The sequence below is a fragment of the Watersipora subatra genome, chromosome 11, assembly GCF_963576615.1.
Source record: "Watersipora subatra chromosome 11, tzWatSuba1.1, whole genome shotgun sequence".
In the NCBI taxonomy this organism is placed as follows: domain Eukaryota; kingdom Metazoa; phylum Bryozoa; class Gymnolaemata; order Cheilostomatida; family Watersiporidae; genus Watersipora; species Watersipora subatra.
The window spans coordinates 39,272,397-39,290,767 of NC_088718.1; the positions used below are offsets into that span (position 1 = coordinate 39,272,397).

The following is an 18,371-nucleotide window of genomic DNA, read 5'->3' on the forward strand; positions in this document are numbered from 1 at the left end:
CTCTCGGCAGACGCCAGAGTCTTACTGATGAAGGCAATCCCCTTTGCAGTCATTCCTGTACTTGTGAAAGCACAGTGCCCACTCCACAGTCACTGGCATTGATATTCAGAATAGACAACCGACTCGAATCAGGGTAGCTTTGTACAGGGGTCAAGAACAGATACTGCTTCAGCTCCTCAAAGGCTGTCTGATCTTTTATGCATCAAGTCCACTTCTTGCCATTGCCAGTTAGTTGAGGCAAAGGTAATGCTGTGGTAGCAAAGCTAGGTATATACTGCCAATAATAACCTGCTGTATCCAGAAAGCCTTGCAACTTTTTGAGTTTTTTGAGAGTCAACCATCCTTGGACTGCCTGCATCTTCTCTAGATCAGTAGATACACCCTCCGCGCTAACCACATAGACTAGGTAACACAACTGAACTGGAGCTGCTCACATTTGAAGAGCTTCAGCTTCAACGTGACTCCTTTCAGAACCCTTCTTACAACTGCTGCCGATGAGTGTCAAATTCAGGGGAAATGACAGCCATGTCAACCAAGTAGAACAGCACGGTTTTCTAATGCAAGTCGTGGAGTATGTGGTATATTCATCTCTGGAAGATGGCTAGCACTGAGGTAAGACCAAAAAGCAAGACCTTTCACACCCTAAGGCTAGAACAAGTAGCAAACGCCGACTTCTCGACTAAAGAGGCGCAACGGTTGAAATAGAAAGAAGCTCAGCAGAAAACGGAAAAAAGAGGATGAGTCATTGGAGCTGTTTTCTATTATAGATGGTTTTGTTAATCTTTGAGAAGGTGTTTTGGTACTCACGTTTTGTTTTTATGTTGCATAAGGGATAGTAGTTAAGTGAATTTGTTTTGAGACTTTATGTTGGAGGGGATGGTATTTGAGTAGACTTGTCTTGAGTAGGTCATTAAAATGTACTGGTTAGAAATAATGACTAGCTCCATTTTTTGACATCATATCTGGTAGAGGTTTGCAAAGCTGTTTGCGTGACATCACCTCAAATTTCTTTGAGCTGGTTTTGGCAGGCATTTTGATGATGCTTCTATAACTATTCTTTCTCCTGATGATCCTTTAATAAACCATGTTGATGTATTAATGTGCCATTATTGTTTATTGCAGTATTGCTGTATATCTCCTGTAGTTTAGACAATGCACCTTACTGGTATCTGTTTGTGTTAATACATGTATCTCCATACAACAATGTCAAAGGCAGAGCGTTTATGCCTCAGTAAAAGTTTGTTGCCACACATTTTTAGCAGATCTGCAAAAGTCATAAAAAGAGAAAAGACTAATCATAGCTGATTACGTTTATGCAATGAATCGAATAAATAAAACTAACCATCATTCTCTAAAGCAATCTTAGTGTTGCTGTATAGAAGTATTAGCAAAAGCGGATAGCGTCATGGAGAAATGACTAAATATTGGAAACATATGCAATATTACAATGAACAGGACAACTAATACATTAGAAGACCAGCGATAAAGACAGTCATCATATACTTATCTACAAGCAGCTTCGAAACCTCTTGTAAAAGTAACCAATGAAAATAGGACATCAATCGACATCTCAGAAAACCATTAAAAGATATCAGACCCGCACCAAACAGGACCAAGACAAGACGTACTCTTATGACGTACTTAAGACAGGGTCACTCAATTGCTAACCCTTTGGAACATAAAAAAAACAGAACCTGAGCGCCTAAACACTTTCTCACAGGCTAACAGAAAAATCTATGAAAAAACAGCTCCAGTGACTCAGCTCTACCTTTCTCGCCTTCTCAAAGACCTGCTGAGGCTTTCTCTGCTTGCAGAGGTGCGTTTTTTTGCCTCTGGAGCCTCCCTCTCTCTTTCCTCTGTCTCTGGAATCTCCATGTTTTCTCTGCCTCTAGAGCCAACCTTTCTCTTTCCTCTGCTTTTGGAGCCTCTATCTTTTCCCTATCTATAGAGCTTTTTTCTTCGTTATTAGCTGATTCTCTTCTACTTCCCAATCACAACTACCGAGCCTCTACATATAAGGTCTGCCATCTTACTGTCATCTGACTATAGAAACTCGCAGCTGTATAAACTGAGCAAGCAAACATGGACAACCGTTCGAGTAGATGTGTAATCTTTATTAGCAATTTTAGCTTTTTGTCATTAATATTATTGTTTAGAATTTTGTCAGTTGTGTATTTTACTTGTTGGACTTATAGAATAGAGAAGTATATTTTACTGGTAAATATCAGTATTGCTTACAATAGCTTAACACCTTCACTTGTACCTAAACCAGTTATAATCAAGTTAGTTCCCTCATGACAAAGCAAAAGTACACAACTGATCATAGTCAAAATAGAATCAATGATATACAGCCCCCAGTTAGGGGGCTGTATATCATTGATAGAATGAAATGACAAAGCAAATTCAACACTGATGTTGTGTGTGAATTCGGATTACTAGATAAAATCTTCTAAATCTTTGACAATCTTATATATCATTGGGTATTAAAATACCAAGCTGCAAAGGTGCTTAAGTGAGGCTATCAATCTCATAATATTGGCGATATTATCAAGGCGAGACCATTAAGTTCATTATTTGTGAGTTGCTCTCTCATTCTCATCACCACAGCAAACTGTCGGCCGTCATAGAACTGCCATCTATAAAAAAAACTGATCGCATGAAGGTATAAATAAATGAAAAACTCTATGATTGCTCTGCGTGTATGAATACAAACGTGTGCTATGAAATAAATTTGCCTTCACCATTTATGCCGTTTTCTTACTTTCTAACGGCGACCACTGAGCTATTTTTCGTAAGTCCCAAAGCAAAATAAATAGTTAATCTACAAATGTTACACCTTTGTTGAAAGTTTTGTCACTTGCCATAGTTGGTGTTAAATTTTACTATTTGGCTCGTGCGTAGTGCCTTGCTTGCCGCATCGACCGACATTAAAGCGTTTGTTTTAAATTTGCTTATTATTTATTGCGTAGTTAGATGAGCGAACGATTAATCTATAAGGACTACAATATCGAATAAAACATGTTTTTGTTGCGTAAATAGTAACTGTTTAAAAAAGTAAGACGTGATTTAGATAGCTCGTTTTTTATATCAATTAGTCAATACGAACCTTATCACTTAGATCTTGGCTTGTATGATTGAATTAATAAAAATGCAATGTGTACTACCGTAACGTTTTTTTTAGTTTGTGAGTTGGCCTATTTGAGCTGCTACAATGATATTCTATCATTGCGTTATTTGATTTGACTTTCTTCAGTTTGCATGAACTAATTATTTGACAGGATCTTATTTGCTAAGCATAGTTCTGGTGCAAAAATGATTGGGATAATATGCTGATTAACCTTAGATATTCTTAATTTTTTAAGAACTTGTCACGTTATCATTATTGGGTTTTGTTTTTCACAATAGTCGTGACAATTTCATAGGGCTTTGTTGCCAAAAAGCTAAGTACTAATCTTAGTTTATAGAAAGACTTTCTAGTATTTCAAGTCTGAATTTTGTAACTAATAGGTGCTACAATAAATAAGCCACAAAATACAGTTGCCATTGCAAGTTTAGAAATGTCATGAACTCAAATAGCTCAAAAAGGCTCAACAAAAATAGTTGTTATTATTAGTGTATATTATTATTATTTTAGGTCTATGTAGAACGTACCTAGTCCACCTGTCAAGTGTCTTAGAATCTCTATATTGAGAGTATTTTCCGTAGCTAAATTAGATATGTACGGAAAGCTAAAACAATGTTAGGTTATAACAGCTATAATTAAGTGCTGATTTTGACAAAAGCCTGTAAAACAGCATGCGCTATTGATTATATTTTTCATAAGTTCTAGTATCTATTAATAATCATTAATTTATCTGCATCTACTTCAAGTTAATCACATTAAGTTTTATATAGGTAGAAGCACATTTACCTTAGAATAACCTATCAGTTTCTGTCAGTTTTTTACATTTTCAAAGTTAAATAGCATGTTTTCTGTGACAATCAGTTCCTATATGGCTGTTTTCAACAATTAACGAAGGTTATCAATTAGCACATTGAGAAATGAATTCCAGACCACGGACAATAAAAGTCTTAATAGTTATTTAATTTCCGCTGTATACGACAAAATTTGTCAGTTACCTAATAGAGCGTTTTTTGGCTTATAGCCTAGAAGGTGGCTTGATAGAGCTGCACAATGTATTGTAGTTCATATTTTTATTAGACTCGGATGTATGAAGTGTAGATATAATTGTTCAGTACTTTGCAAGGAAAGATTCATAAATCGTAGTATATTTATACCAATGATAGGTGAAAATAGATTTTCTTGCCAAATGTTTAAAGTGGATTTTAGATTTTATTGTCTAATGACTTAAAGCACAAATTGCATAATTTTTTATCATGTGTTTCAATACATCAAAGTCTTGGCTTTTGAATGAGCAATTGTTTGACATGGTGAGACACACATTGGTTGGTGTTTATAGGATTTCCCCCAGAGTTCTACCGCAGAAATGTTCAATGGTATAGGCTCGAAAATTGTGATGTCACCATTTTCATATTCGGTGCTGTGTGCTCTTACCGCTTATTTTATCGCTTACCGCATGTATTTATCAACTACGATAATGACGCTAGTGGCAGGCAAAGGTAGGACAATTCCAGAGAACCGATGAAGATGACAAAGGAATCAGTGGTTAATCAGGGTTTAACAGGACCGATTGTCACAGAAAAGCGCAGCCTCAATGGCAGCGAAAGGGATCGACTACCTAAGGCTAAATAATAATTATGGCATCACATTGCGGGAACGGCAACCAAGTGTTTTTTTATTGTAGGACATACTTTTGACACCCTGTTTTTTATAGTTCTATTATTCTTGGTGTATTGAATATAGGCTCATTCGAAAGCCAAGATTGATGTATTGAACTATATAATAAAAAAATATATAGTTTATGTGCTTTAAATTTTGTTTGAAGCGTTCTAGGCTTGACTTAGACTCTGAGTGAAAGATCTGTATTAGTAGGATACACTACAAATTGAAAATGTGTGGTGGCTATTCTTTCTGGTTATCGATAGCTTTTCTACCAAGCTGTTTTAACTGCAGGGATTTGGCTAGATGACTAAGATATTTGGACCTGCATAGTCTTCTGCTATATAAAAGTCAATAAGCTCCTGCTCAGTGGATTATTTCACGATCCAAATGTTTTAAAATTTGTATAACCCACCAAAAGTGTGTAAAACAACAACTCAGCTTCTAAAGATGGTTTGCTATCAGGCTCTCTTTCTCTAACTGTTTTAACTAATTATTTGATTTTATTCTATTTAGCTTTAGCGCAGTCTGACACTTCATCTACATTGAAAATATAAAATTGAGCTCATTCTCATTAGAATCTAGTGCTATTTAATTAGTTTTTGACTAGTTGTCATTAAAATATAGTTGGATATTCGGTTTGCTAATTAAAAGGTAATTTGACCATTTTGAGGGACATTTTTGTCATTCTATGCTACTCTTTTTCGTTTACGTATTTTAGATGCTACTTTTCTATTTTACTATTTTTCTCACAGTACTGTCAGATTTTATAATCCTTTCTGTGACGATATTTCGTTAAAAAACTGATCAGCATCATTTGTGGTGGCCTATAAAGGTGCTTGAGGTCAACTTTATGTTCGCATTGAACCAATTATTAAACCAATTGACTCAAACAGCAAATTGAGTTAAACATAGAACTGCCTAAGGCTTTATTTTTTTAACCTAAACTACTGTAGGTCAGTGAGACATATAGCGTTTTGGTCTTAACAGATTTAGTGAGCCAGTCATCCCTTACAGCCCGCATATCGAACTAGTCAGTAGCATACTTTTGCAAAATATCAAAATATCTCAAAGAGAAACGGCGATTTATTCAGAATGTTACATTAGTGTTGGCCTGAGTATGTCAGCCTAAGCGATTGTTGCCAGCGAGACATTTATTTAACAACCTCGTTTCATTATAATAACTTAACTGTAACATTTCCAGGAAGTCCCTCATTGGTTTAAGTCATTGAATGTTTACTGTTTTACTTATACTGACAGCCATTGCTGACATTCATTGCTGTGAACAATGTCAAAAGGGAACAATCTAATCCTGTGTCTGCCTTCGGGGTTTATTCTTGATACATTCCACCCATCGTAATAATACTACGTTTTTCTGTAAACTCTGGTCATTTCCTCAATGTATAAAACATAAAATGTATATTTTGGCTCAGCTTGTGCAACACATAGACTAAGTTGGGTTTGGCAAAGTTTTTGTTTTGACATCAATCATGTTATCATAGTTTTTTTTTATAAAAAAAAAGCATTTTGTAGTTATTACACAGTGTACACACATTATACACGGTGTACATTACTGAAATATAATATCTTGCTCAAGGTCTAGAATGAAAGTTTTGTTTACACAAGGTTTTGCTTTGAACCTATCAGTGTGAGGCCAGACTGATAGGTTCTAGTCTGAGGCCAGACTATCGCACTTCTGTTTGCATTATGAAATGATATTAATGGTTTTAGCCTGAGAGTATTAATTATATCAAAACATTTTAAGAAACATGTTATAATAGCTCTGATTGAGTGTAGTTTGACGTTCACGAACTGTTATCATCTAAGCATAACCCCATTATATGATCTTACATAAGCTGTCAGCTCTCTAAGAATGTTCCACTACCTCACACAAGGCTCTACGCTTCGACATTGTTATCTGATACCAAAGTTAAAAATTCTGTAAGCCCAATACGTACCACTCAAGAATAAACCTCAAGAATTTAGCAGCATTCATCATTCTAAAGTTTTTTTGACCACCATCTCCAATTCAACTACTATGAATATCACACAAATCTTGGCTACAATAAACCTTAATATTTCTTTAATGTTGCTATTTCACATGTTCGATATAGGAACATATACATTTTCTTGCTCACTAGTAACCCTTCAAGTATAAAACTATTTTATTTAGTCGTGGGCTGTTTTGTACATTTGACTTTGCAGTTTTATATTCCAGCTGTACCATAATGGATGGCCAGATGGTGCCAAATGGCGCTCAGCAAGGAAACATTGCTCTGTCTACAGTTATTGACTTCAGCCTTCAGAAGGCCTACCATGAACTTATGGTACTCTCAGAGCTGTAAGTTCCCAATTTTGAGCTTATCGCTTTAGTTGTCTGGCATTCTACTATTTCACGTTTGATAAGCATATACAATAAAATATATACAATAAAATATCGTGTCTTAACGTTAATTTTATTTTACTATTAGAGTGATTTGTTCTAAAAATTTGGATCATTTCATCAGATCCCATGCGCATATACAGATAGTTAGTGCCCTTTTATAATTTCAAAAGAGCGTAAAATTTTGTTGTTATAGTAAAGGTAAGTAGAGAGGTGTGTGGTTTCATTTTTGTATAAACACTAAGCATCTCCCTCGTTATGTTGACAATGATCAACAAGTTCTTTCTCAGGAACTAATCAATAAACTGAATAATCCTGACATTTATAAACGGCTTCATAGTTTATGCCTTGCTTTAGACTAATGCCATTTGTTAGAGATGATTGGTTGTTCCTTACTCACCACCTGTGATTTAGGTTGCCGCGAAAGACTGACATGGAGCGGAAGATGGAGATAGTACAGTATGCATATCGCACTCGGCAGCTCTTCATTCGTGTACTTGCGCTAGTGAAGTGGGCCAAGAATGGTTGTAAGATAGACCAGTGCATGGTGAGCTTTAGAAGGTTACATAGAAAAATAAGGAAAAAAATTTTTATGATTAAAATAGAATAAAGATAATATATAAGAATATATATTATAATAATGTATTATTATATACAGGGAAACATGGATAACTCAAACTTCACGGGACCGAGCGAAAGTGTTCATAGCGTTCAAGTTATCAGAGCACAGTCACAAGTGAATGTATTTATCAGTAGATACATATACAAACTACATGTATATATAAAACTAAAGTATAGGTTGTTTGTTGTAAGTTAAAGGGCATCTGATGTAGAGTTTTAAAATATTTATCAGAAAGTATAGATATTTTTATACACTTGAGATTTGTGTGTTGTTTTAGGTGATGTGACTGCCAGAACTTTTTCAGATTAAAATTGGCAAAACCTAATCGCGGTTAAAACGCTCAGAAGACATTTTTTCTTCTGAGTGTTTTACTCGAGATCAATTTTGCCAATTTTAATCTTAAAACGTCTCGTCAGTCACATCACCTAAAACTGCAAACAAATCTCAGCCCAATAGAAAAATATCTATTCTTTTTGATAATTTTTAAAACTGGACATAAGTAAACATTTATGACCAATGCAAAAAAGCATGCTTTACATCTGATCAGTTGTTTCATTTAAAAAACTTATCGAGTGTAGTCTGTGACAAGGTATTTTTTTGACAAAGATCAACAATGTGACTTATTGTAGAAATAGATTTTAAACAGTTATTATAATCCTTAAAAACTTGTTAGCCTTTTCTAACAAAATTGGCCCATCGATAGGTACGCCTTCACTACGCACTTGTCTAAACCAAGTCAATAATACACCATCCAAATCATCATGCGACGTTGAACGATCTCTTAGCCTTGATGAATTTTGGTCACATAATGATCTTATTCTTTTTTTTTGTTTAATCCATGTTGACACTGTACTTTTTAGAAGATTTTCTCTTTTTGATAATGCTGATAGCTTTTGTCCTGCTTCGATTTCCTCGAGTACTTTAAGTTTGTCAGAAGGTTTCCACGCTTTTCTTTGCTTGCCGTGATGCCATCGTAAAGCAGATGTCTGTTGTAGCGGATGCCAAGCCACGAGCCTATTTGTGACATTTTATCTTTATGTATCCGCATATAATCACTGTTACAATATCTATTTTGCATGCTGTGTCTATCTTTATTAAATTTTTATTAATTTTATTTATTAATATTATTATTATATATTAATATTATTTTAATATTATTTTTATTACCATTACATTCACGGGTATGCTAGAAATTGATTTGAATGCAGAAATCGAGACAATGAATTATTTTATGTACTAGTGTCCATGCAGTCTAGGTGCAATAGGTGTAATAGGTATGTGTACAATTATTCCAAAATGCTGGAAGTCAGTGGAGTGGTGCAAGTGCTAAAGCATCGGTTTAACAAACTGAATGTCATGAGTTTGAATCCCACATGATGCAAATATTTTATTCTAACCACACTGGCTAATCGCGAATGGTCACGTTTCTCATCATAATAAAAGTTATACAGCTAGGAAATGGCCGATCAGCTACACTAACACATGTGATTTCAAATTACAGAGAAGTATTTCATTTTTATATTCAGTTAGAAGAGGTGCTACACTGCAAGCTTATATTCTGATAGTAGTGCATTCTGTGTTGACAACTGCAAGACTGAAAAGATGCGTCAACGGATGCACCTGATGTCTTACCATCTAGCCCCCTGAAAATCCAACACCTTCATGAAGAATTATGCAAATAGACTCTGAAGTGTTTAGCTTGAGATCTCGTTCAAGTCACACAGTCGGGTTGCGTTGTCTCCTTTTAGGCAATCTCCAACTACCTGGATCAGCAGGCTATGCTCTACATAGACACTGCTGATAGACTTTCCAAGCTAGCCAGAGGAACTCTTGTTCAGGCTAGACTTCCTTCTTTCTCTATACCTGTTGCGGTGGATGTGCTAACGTCGGGCACGTATCCTCGTCTTCCCTCATGTATTCGGGTAAGTGTACTTATATTCAATATTTGATATTCATCAGAGGGCTTCACACTATTCTTTTGCTTCACTAGTTAAACTTGCTCTGTTCTAGTAGTTATACCTAATAACTGTTACCCTTTCTGTTTGGAGTTGTCTTTGATTATAAACTGTCTTCATCAAGTCTCTATAAGTAGGCTGATAATTCTAATATTTTTAGCTTCTCATAAAGTTCATCATGGCCAACTCCATCCCGTATCACAATGTAATAGTTTGTTTTATCCCAACTGCTATAACTACAGTCATACTGTTGCATACAAAATTAAACTTTTCTGACATCTGCTGCTCTGGGAGAAACCCTTCTTATGTTCGACCAACATCTGCTGCTCTGGGAGAAACCCTTCTTATGTTCAACCAAACATTCCTATAAGTAAACAAAGTTTTTTACTTGTTTTGTCTCGCAGTCTATGAGAGTTTGTCAAATAATTACACATTGTAATAAAACAATTTCAGGAAATTGAAATTTAAATTTAGAGAAATTTAAAAAGAGGTAAATCATGTACTAACAAAAAAGCAACTTTTATCTTATAGACGCTCCAATAAATTTTTGGTGACACATAAGATCAGAAAATGTTGTGATAGAGTTAGCAGCATAACTAAACATAACTTATGTTAGGGATTAAAACCAGATTTATTTTTATATTTTGATGTATTTTATTTTTATATTTTGATGTATTTTATTTTTGACTTTCGTTTTCAATTTCTTCACCCTTACAATACTCTCATGCTTTGAGAAGCAGTAGAAAATATTGCCCAATATTTGCTCAATTTCACATCATATGCTAGAAAAGTCAAGCTTTAACTGGCTAAACTTTAACCTTTTAATTAGTCACATGCAGAGATTTGACAGAAATGCAGTCAATAAATATTAGCTTTATTAAACACTGATATATAAAATTCTATTTTATACATTGTTTTAAATGTATTACACCGTAATGTTAGATTAGCCTTTAGCAGTTCAAATATTTATTTCAGATCATAAGGTGATATAAAAGATTCACAATTTTGGAAGCAAACTATTCACTTTTAGTTTGAATATTGTCATGCGTTGGTTTCAATTATCTTCACTTCTTAGTTATATTTACTCAGTACATATATACTCAGTTTATCTTCCATTTATTTTTACCATTTGGCTGAACTGGTCAGAAACATGGACTGATTATAGAGGTTTCTATTTAATGTTTTTGAGGCAAATATTAAATTTGGTCGTATTGCATTAAAAAGAGACATTTGGATTTTTATTTGGGTTATTTTATTTGCCAATATGACAGAAGACAATATCTTCACAATTTAAATTGAAGTCGTTAGTTGCTAGAATATGATTTTTAGGTTACTATGTGAAGTAGTGTATTTGTTTGGCCTTTTGGCAGGATAAGATAATTCCTCCAGATCCCATAACCACAGAGGAAGAGACATCTACCTTAAAGAGACTGACTCAGATTATTGAGTACCGGCTCGTAACCAGTGATATTCCTCGTGCCTTCAAACAACTAACAGCCTGTGAGTTTATAGTGGGACACATTGCATCATTTGCCTTGTGATTAGCTGGGTTCTTAAAGGTTGACTTGCAACAAAATTCACATTACAGTTATTTGGTATCAGAAGATCCACCATGTCTTACTCTGTTGTGTTGTAGGTGCCAAATATGTGGAAAGGTGATTACAAGCTCTTAAAAGCTCAAAAACGAAAAGCCGCAGTAGATTGGAATCTCTTTATTTTTCTGACGTATTCATTAAAGTTTAGTTATCGTCTTGTCACGTGATGTTCTCACGTGAATTGAAAGGCCAATAAAAAGCTCAATATAAACTTATCGTAGCACTAGTTTATGACAAACACTTCGGGTTTTACCGAAGACCCCGTATCAAATATAGATGCTCGCTACTTTACAGTTTTGTTTCGGCATTATTCAATCGTCAAGTCGTAATCTGATCATGTGACCCAATACTTCGCAAATAATTTTTGCAGCATTTTGCGATTATCACAGGTGACCAACAGGCTCGTCATGATTATCAGACAATGATATGTACTCCTTCGAGCTAAGGTTAAAAAGTTTAACGATTTTTTACGGTAAGTTATAAGATATCAGTGCTAAAAGTGACAGCATTACAATGATGATAAAACAGACGCGTAAAAGCAATAGACTTAGTTTTATTGAATGCGTGAAGTATATATGTGAAAATATTTCGACGAATGAGGTTGAATGAAAGTGTAAACAGAAACCATCCTGTAACAACTACGTCCCATTCGAGCCGTTTTGGAAAGCGAATCCAAACTACGGCGGTCTCATGTGGCTGCGATTAAATTTTCGTTTTTTTGCTTTTAAGAGCTTGTAATCACATTCCCATATATTTTGCACCTACAATACAACAAAGTAAGACATGGTGGATCTTATGATACCAAATAGCTGTAATGTGAATTTGGTTGCAAGTAAACCTTTAAAGCTTTCATTTCTTGTGGGTTAATGCTGGGTCAGCTGATGCTGCAGCATATTTGATTAGATGTTTGGTCTCTAAGGCTGTAAAACCTGGTTTCTATCAAATTAAGTCTTTTTTAGCTTGCCACATAAGCTTATAGTCTGCCTGCACATCCATCGATCTCAACATTTAGATGGTTTACAGAAGAAAAGGGGTGATAACTCCCTGGATGATGTAATTGTATGTCCGAACAATGCCTTAAAACTTCTACCCTTCACACTCTTCATAATAAAACTAATTTGTCTGTGACCTAGTTTCAGTCTGTTTGCAGAAGAGTCTCCAATTTTTGTTATTAATTTATTTCTTTCGGCGTGACCATGTTTGTAGAAGAATCCTAGCAATTGTTGTTATACTAAATCAGTGAATACATGAAAAGTCTCAGAAATTCATGGTTTTTTAACCTTTTGACTTTTAGAGGTGCTTTTAGATTCCCTCTGTGTATCCCAGAGGAGATGTGATAGGTAATTGTTTAGTCTTAAACATATCTAAAAACTTGGAGTTGTCTTGTCGACTTTGCTTTTAACAGTCACTGATTCAATAACTTATCTATCAGTGATTGCAAAGGGATCCAATAAACATATATTGCACACGCCAAACACACTTGTTTGGTTACCACAGCCTAAACACATGAAAATATCTATAAAGATGTCATTCCAAGACCTTTTGTTTTTGCTATTCACTAGACAATGGCCGAGTGAAGTTACTAGTTGATAAGGAATTCTCAGCAACTTTGACTGTTATGGGAGACTATCTGACGCTGCCATGGCGCCTCCTTGGCATCGAGATACTAGTCGAGGACTTAGATTCGAGAGATGGGAAACCTCTTGTTCATGACCTTCAGGTTGGTCATATGTCTCGGTGCTAATTTTTGTTAAGTTTTTAACTGTCAGACATGTTCGACGACTTCCTTTCAGTTTGGGCTCAACTCGAGTAACGTTGAGACCCAAGAAACATTTAAACAGATATCAAACTACTTTTTTTATTTTTAGATTTTTGATTCACCAAGTTTCACCTTGTTCACTGCATCAGTTTAAAGCCAATACAAGATTTCTTAATATCTCATTTCTGAAGGAAATCTAATGATGCTATTAGAGTTATTTTTTAATTGTCATAATTATTCAAAATGTTTGCTCCAAAAACATGCACATCTCCCACTGATCCCTCCCATACACGCCCCTGCAAATAGTCATGTTGGTGGTGTTCTCATTAGCTGATAATATACAGCTCACAAGTTAAGCTTAGTAATATCATATTTTGGTAAATTTGTTGGTGTAACATCATTTGCTTGCGATTGGTGGTGATTTTCGTTTTGGATGCCCTTGTTTCACCTCAGATGGGTGCAAAGGTAAAAAGTTATTATGAAATGAGTTTGTACTAACCAATCCTTTAGGCAAATGAGTTATACCGTTTAAGAGCAATTTTCAATGATCAATAGAAAATTGACATTGGGGTTACTCTTTCCATATGTTCATCTTATGCCTAGAGAATATGAGAAAATCCTTCTGGTGCAATATTAACATGATGATGGTTACGAACTTGAAGCAACATCATCACGATGTTGCATGATCATACATGTATGTCAGCTCAGGTTTACAGAATTCATGGTAGAAACACAAATACCTTGCCTCGTTGGTCACACACCACGCATTATTTTATATTATAATCTACTTTTGCTTGTCTGCCATGTCAAGCTGAATATGTTCTGTTTAGATTGATTACCTACACACCCTTGTCCAGTCTAGACTGGTCGATACTGAAACGCCCCTTCATGAGCTCTACACTGTTCTACATAGTTTCTGTCAGAGTCTACAGTTAGAAGTTCTTTATTCTCAGGTAAGTACGTGTTATACCAGGTGTTAATGAGGGTCTTTTAACGAGAAAATTTTAGTAGATTTCATCAGAAAATATTAGTGCGTTTTTATTATTTGCGATTGTTTTTGATGTTTGAGGTAATCTGACTGCCAAGATGTTTCAAAATTAAAATCTACAAACTTGATCACGGTTGAAACTTGGGGAAAAATACATACACAATGACGTCACTAGTTGCAGGGCTGCCTGTCTCGTTTTTTATTGATGCCTTCAAGTTGTAGCATTACACATTTCTATTTTGACGGTTTCTTTGCCGAAGTTCATCTTTAGACATCATAATCGCATTTTCCACTTAAATCTGAGCGTCTCAAGAAAGTATCTCTTTCAAGCTGTTATATCCCTAGACTGCATAGGTCTACCAGGACAAAAATACATCAACTCGAGGCTTTATGTCTTAGCTTTATATTATTTTCTTTTGCGTCACTTTAACGGTGTAAGTTCACCTTCAAGACTATTTTACTTGGTATCTCCGATATATTTATCACCAATATACCGAGTTCTAACAATCTATATATCTCAAGGTTGGTCTGTAAGTCCTTCGGTATATCAGGCTATAGCTAATATTAACGTTTTGGAATTAAAAGCTCGTATTCTGTTGGATTTAAACTCACGAATATTGCAACCAAAGTTTCAAACTGTGCATTTAGGCACCAAGCTACGCTGTTTTTACGATTCTATCAATCTTATCACACACCATATATGCCGTATGCACACGCTAAATGTGCACTTTGGATTATTAACAAATATTACCTTTTGCGTTTCATTGATTTTTGAAATTGGGTAAAAGCTAAATTTTTGCTACCATTTCTTATTTTTTTAATATGTAATTTTTAAATGTGCTGTTTCAATTTCAAATGTGCCGTTACGCTTCTATTTCCAATATTTCGTAAGGTTTGATTGCTAAATTGGTAAAGGCTAATACTTTTCGCACGGACAACTGTATTATTTTGAGTAGGAATAGCCTCTACATTTTCTCTCTCCATTTGGTCAGACAAAGTACCAGACAAAGATATCTGATATCCGATATCTCATTTTTACATTTGTACCAATATCGAGAGGCACCAGTATCGTCATATTCAAAGTTTTGATGGATAGCTTCTACTGGAATAGTAACCTTTTTATACACACACTTCTATGCATGGTTTGTTATTATTAATTCAACATATTCAGGACTTTTATTTTGTCTTCTCAATTCATATTAATTGTATCATTGCCATATCATTTTATTGTAATCGTAGCAAAACAGACTTAATTTAGCTATAACCTGCTGATTATTTCACATTATTAAACACTTTTATGGCTGTTTTATGTTGTTTCTTAATTTATTTGACCTGCACAAAACATTTTCCTCATGATATGAAGTTCAAAACTTGCAGTTGTTTGACGAAGTTTAAAACCTTTACAGTTGTTTTATTTTGGTCTCAATTTATTTAAACTGCGCAAAACACTTTTCTCATGATACAGACGGTTCCATACTTACGAACATTCGAGTTGCGAACAACCGGTACATACAAACAGGTCTGCACGTATGTCCGCCGCTAATACCGACGGTATTACCGACGTATTAGCGGCGGAAATAGACACTACTCAGAAGCACCACCCAGCATCCACCTTTCTCTGCCCAGTTTGTTGCAGTGCATAAGTGCGTGAACGTATCTCCAGTGCGCAAAGAACTTTTTTATTTTTACTGTACGTATTGTAAAGGAATTTGCCGGCCTTTATTTGGCACGATCTAGACTAATAAATAAAGAGAAGAGAGTGCGTGTAGTTTCATTCAGCTTTTCATTAGCGAAGGAAATTTCTCTAGCCGAGAAGCGTACGGCTATCTGCTCTGCTCAACTAAGTGAGCGCGCTCCTTTATATACAATAATATCAACCGTTCCGGCTATTTATTCACCTTGTTAGCCGGTCAGAATACCAGCTAGCAAGGTGAATAAATAGGACCACTAGCGCGTTGGTATGACAACAATATAAGTGACGACAAGTGATAGTGTTATAACGGGATATCAGATATAACAATAGCATAACAAGTGAAACAACGATATAATAAAAGGACAACACATACAAAAAATAAGACAACAACGATTAGTTATAGCATAACGATTAAAACGACAATATAATAAAAAGGACAAGACATGCAATAAATAAGAAATGCAGTGTCATGGCTCGGCGTCCACCAAAGTATTGTCTCCATTTTATTTAAAAAAATTTCAGTACAAACCAATACATGTTACTTATGCAAGCCTTAAACATACTTATATAAACCTTCAATATAGTTATATAGGCCTTAAACTTAAATTATAATACAAAATATAGCACTGAAGCAACTTACGAACAAATTCACCTTACGAACAATCGTTCGGAACGTAACTCGTTCGTAGGTTGGGAACCGTCTGTATTAAGTTTGAAAGCTAGAATGGTAAGTAACTGTTGTTATATGTTAAATAAAAATTAATTTCTGTGCTAAGACTTTTATTCATGTAGATGTAATTTACTTGTATAGATGAGGATACGAATCCTGGCAGTGGGGATGACCTGCATAGTTGCATCTTTCATTGAATACAGCTAAGAATCATATATGTATACTTGTTTTATTATATTATAGGATAGTCGTGGTGAACAGTTCTGACAGAAAGAATAGCATTAGCATTATTTTCATTGTTTCATTAGATCACTTTTTCCAAAACGGTTTTCTTTGAATCTTAAAAGAGAACTCACAGAAACTTCTGATTTACTTTAACATCCAAGTGTATGGAATCAAATTTTGATTCTTGAATGTTTATTGATAATGATGCGTGATTTGGAGGTCATTCTGTATTGAATCAATTTTATTTGAAAGATTTCGGGTTATAAGAATTTAATTGCGAATAATGATGTCCATATATTGTTAGCTCACAGACTTTAGGTAATTCTGAATATACAGTATCATTTAAAGAATAGAGAAAGCATAATATTATTATGCTTTATTAGTTATCTTGAGGTGTTGACTTATGCTCTAAAAAAAGAATCAAGGAGATTGACCCACTAGAAGCTGAGATATAGCCAGCCAAACACAGGTCTACCTAATAAAGAATCAGAGGAAAACCCTTAGAAAATCCCGAAAACTGTGACGTATAAAATCGACTTAATGTTCATGTGCCGGAGTTGTGCACCCTTACCGCCGTTACGTATAATGATTGTTTTGGCTACGAGGTGTGAAACGCTTCTCGCGATAGTAAATAATTTAAAGACTAGCTCTGGTTTCTCAGGAAAATCAAGCAAACATTGTGTGGTAAAGGCATTTGCCCACAACCCCTCGCCGTGATTTTTCAAAACAGAAGAGCAGATTTTGACTATTGTCCTTCAAATTTTAACTCGATCTCCACGGATATGCTCCGAAGATCCTCTGTTCAACGAACGGCGCGTGTATAGTCTATATGCGACATCCGCGATTGCAGTTCGTTTAGAATAAGAAATGAGAATGTGAATTTTTGTTCATTCATCATTTTTCTATTGTGTATTTACTGCAGTATTTAGTTGATTTTCATGATTATCGCCACTATTAACAGACTGTAAGTTCACTACAGCCATAATCTTAAAAAGAATAACTTGACCGTGCTGCTCTTGCTGTAAGAAAAGAAAACGATAACTTTTGATTTGATCTATTATCTTATCTATGATTATTTTTTATGATTAATATAATAATCATAATGCATATTATACAAAATAATAATATAACTGCGGATAGAATAAATGATGTAACTAATATAATTTGTAGAAAGTGATAGCAGAATGTTGCGAAATAATAGATGCGTGTAATTATTTTATTCTAAAACTAATCTACACGTCAAAGGGACTGGCTCGGAATTCTCAGAGCAATGATTGTTAGGCCCAATTTGATTGTTCTATACTTCCAGGGATTAAACTAATTAAAACGCCGTGATTGTTATAGGAGAGCGCATTAGTTGGCTTAATTGACCAATGGCACACAAGTCGATTTCATACGTCATATATTGATGATTACCATAACACTTACGTTTTTTGGTAGACCTGTGTTTGGCTGGCTATATCTCAGTTTCTGGTTGGTCAATCTCCTTGATTCTTTTTTTAGAACATCAGTCAACACCTCAAGATAAATAATAAAGCATAAAAATATTATGCTTTCTCTATTCTTTAATGGAATCATTATGTGACATGCACACACCCTTCATTTATGACCTGCAATGTTATAGCAATCATATACTAGCAGGTTGTGCAGACAACTTCCCTTGAGAAATTTTCAAGTCTCACAGACTTCTACATTTGTAGA

General features: G+C 34.9%; 1 protein-coding gene across 1 annotated transcript in view; it reads left to right on the forward strand.

The window, feature by feature from the left end:
• Window positions 1-2,751: 2,751 nt before the first annotated feature.
• Window positions 2,752-18,371, forward strand: part of LOC137408385 (mediator of RNA polymerase II transcription subunit 14-like) — a 57,479-nt gene continuing 41,859 nt past the window's right edge. The window contains exons 1-7 of the mRNA XM_068094897.1: window positions 2,752-2,791; window positions 6,999-7,121; window positions 7,578-7,710; window positions 9,534-9,707; window positions 11,111-11,240; window positions 12,898-13,055; window positions 13,925-14,047. Of these exons, the coding sequence (XP_067950998.1) occupies window positions 7,009-7,121; window positions 7,578-7,710; window positions 9,534-9,707; window positions 11,111-11,240; window positions 12,898-13,055; window positions 13,925-14,047 (831 nt within the window). The 5' untranslated portion in view covers window positions 2,752-2,791; window positions 6,999-7,008. The remainder of the gene's footprint in view (window positions 2,792-6,998; window positions 7,122-7,577; window positions 7,711-9,533; window positions 9,708-11,110; window positions 11,241-12,897; window positions 13,056-13,924; window positions 14,048-18,371) is intronic.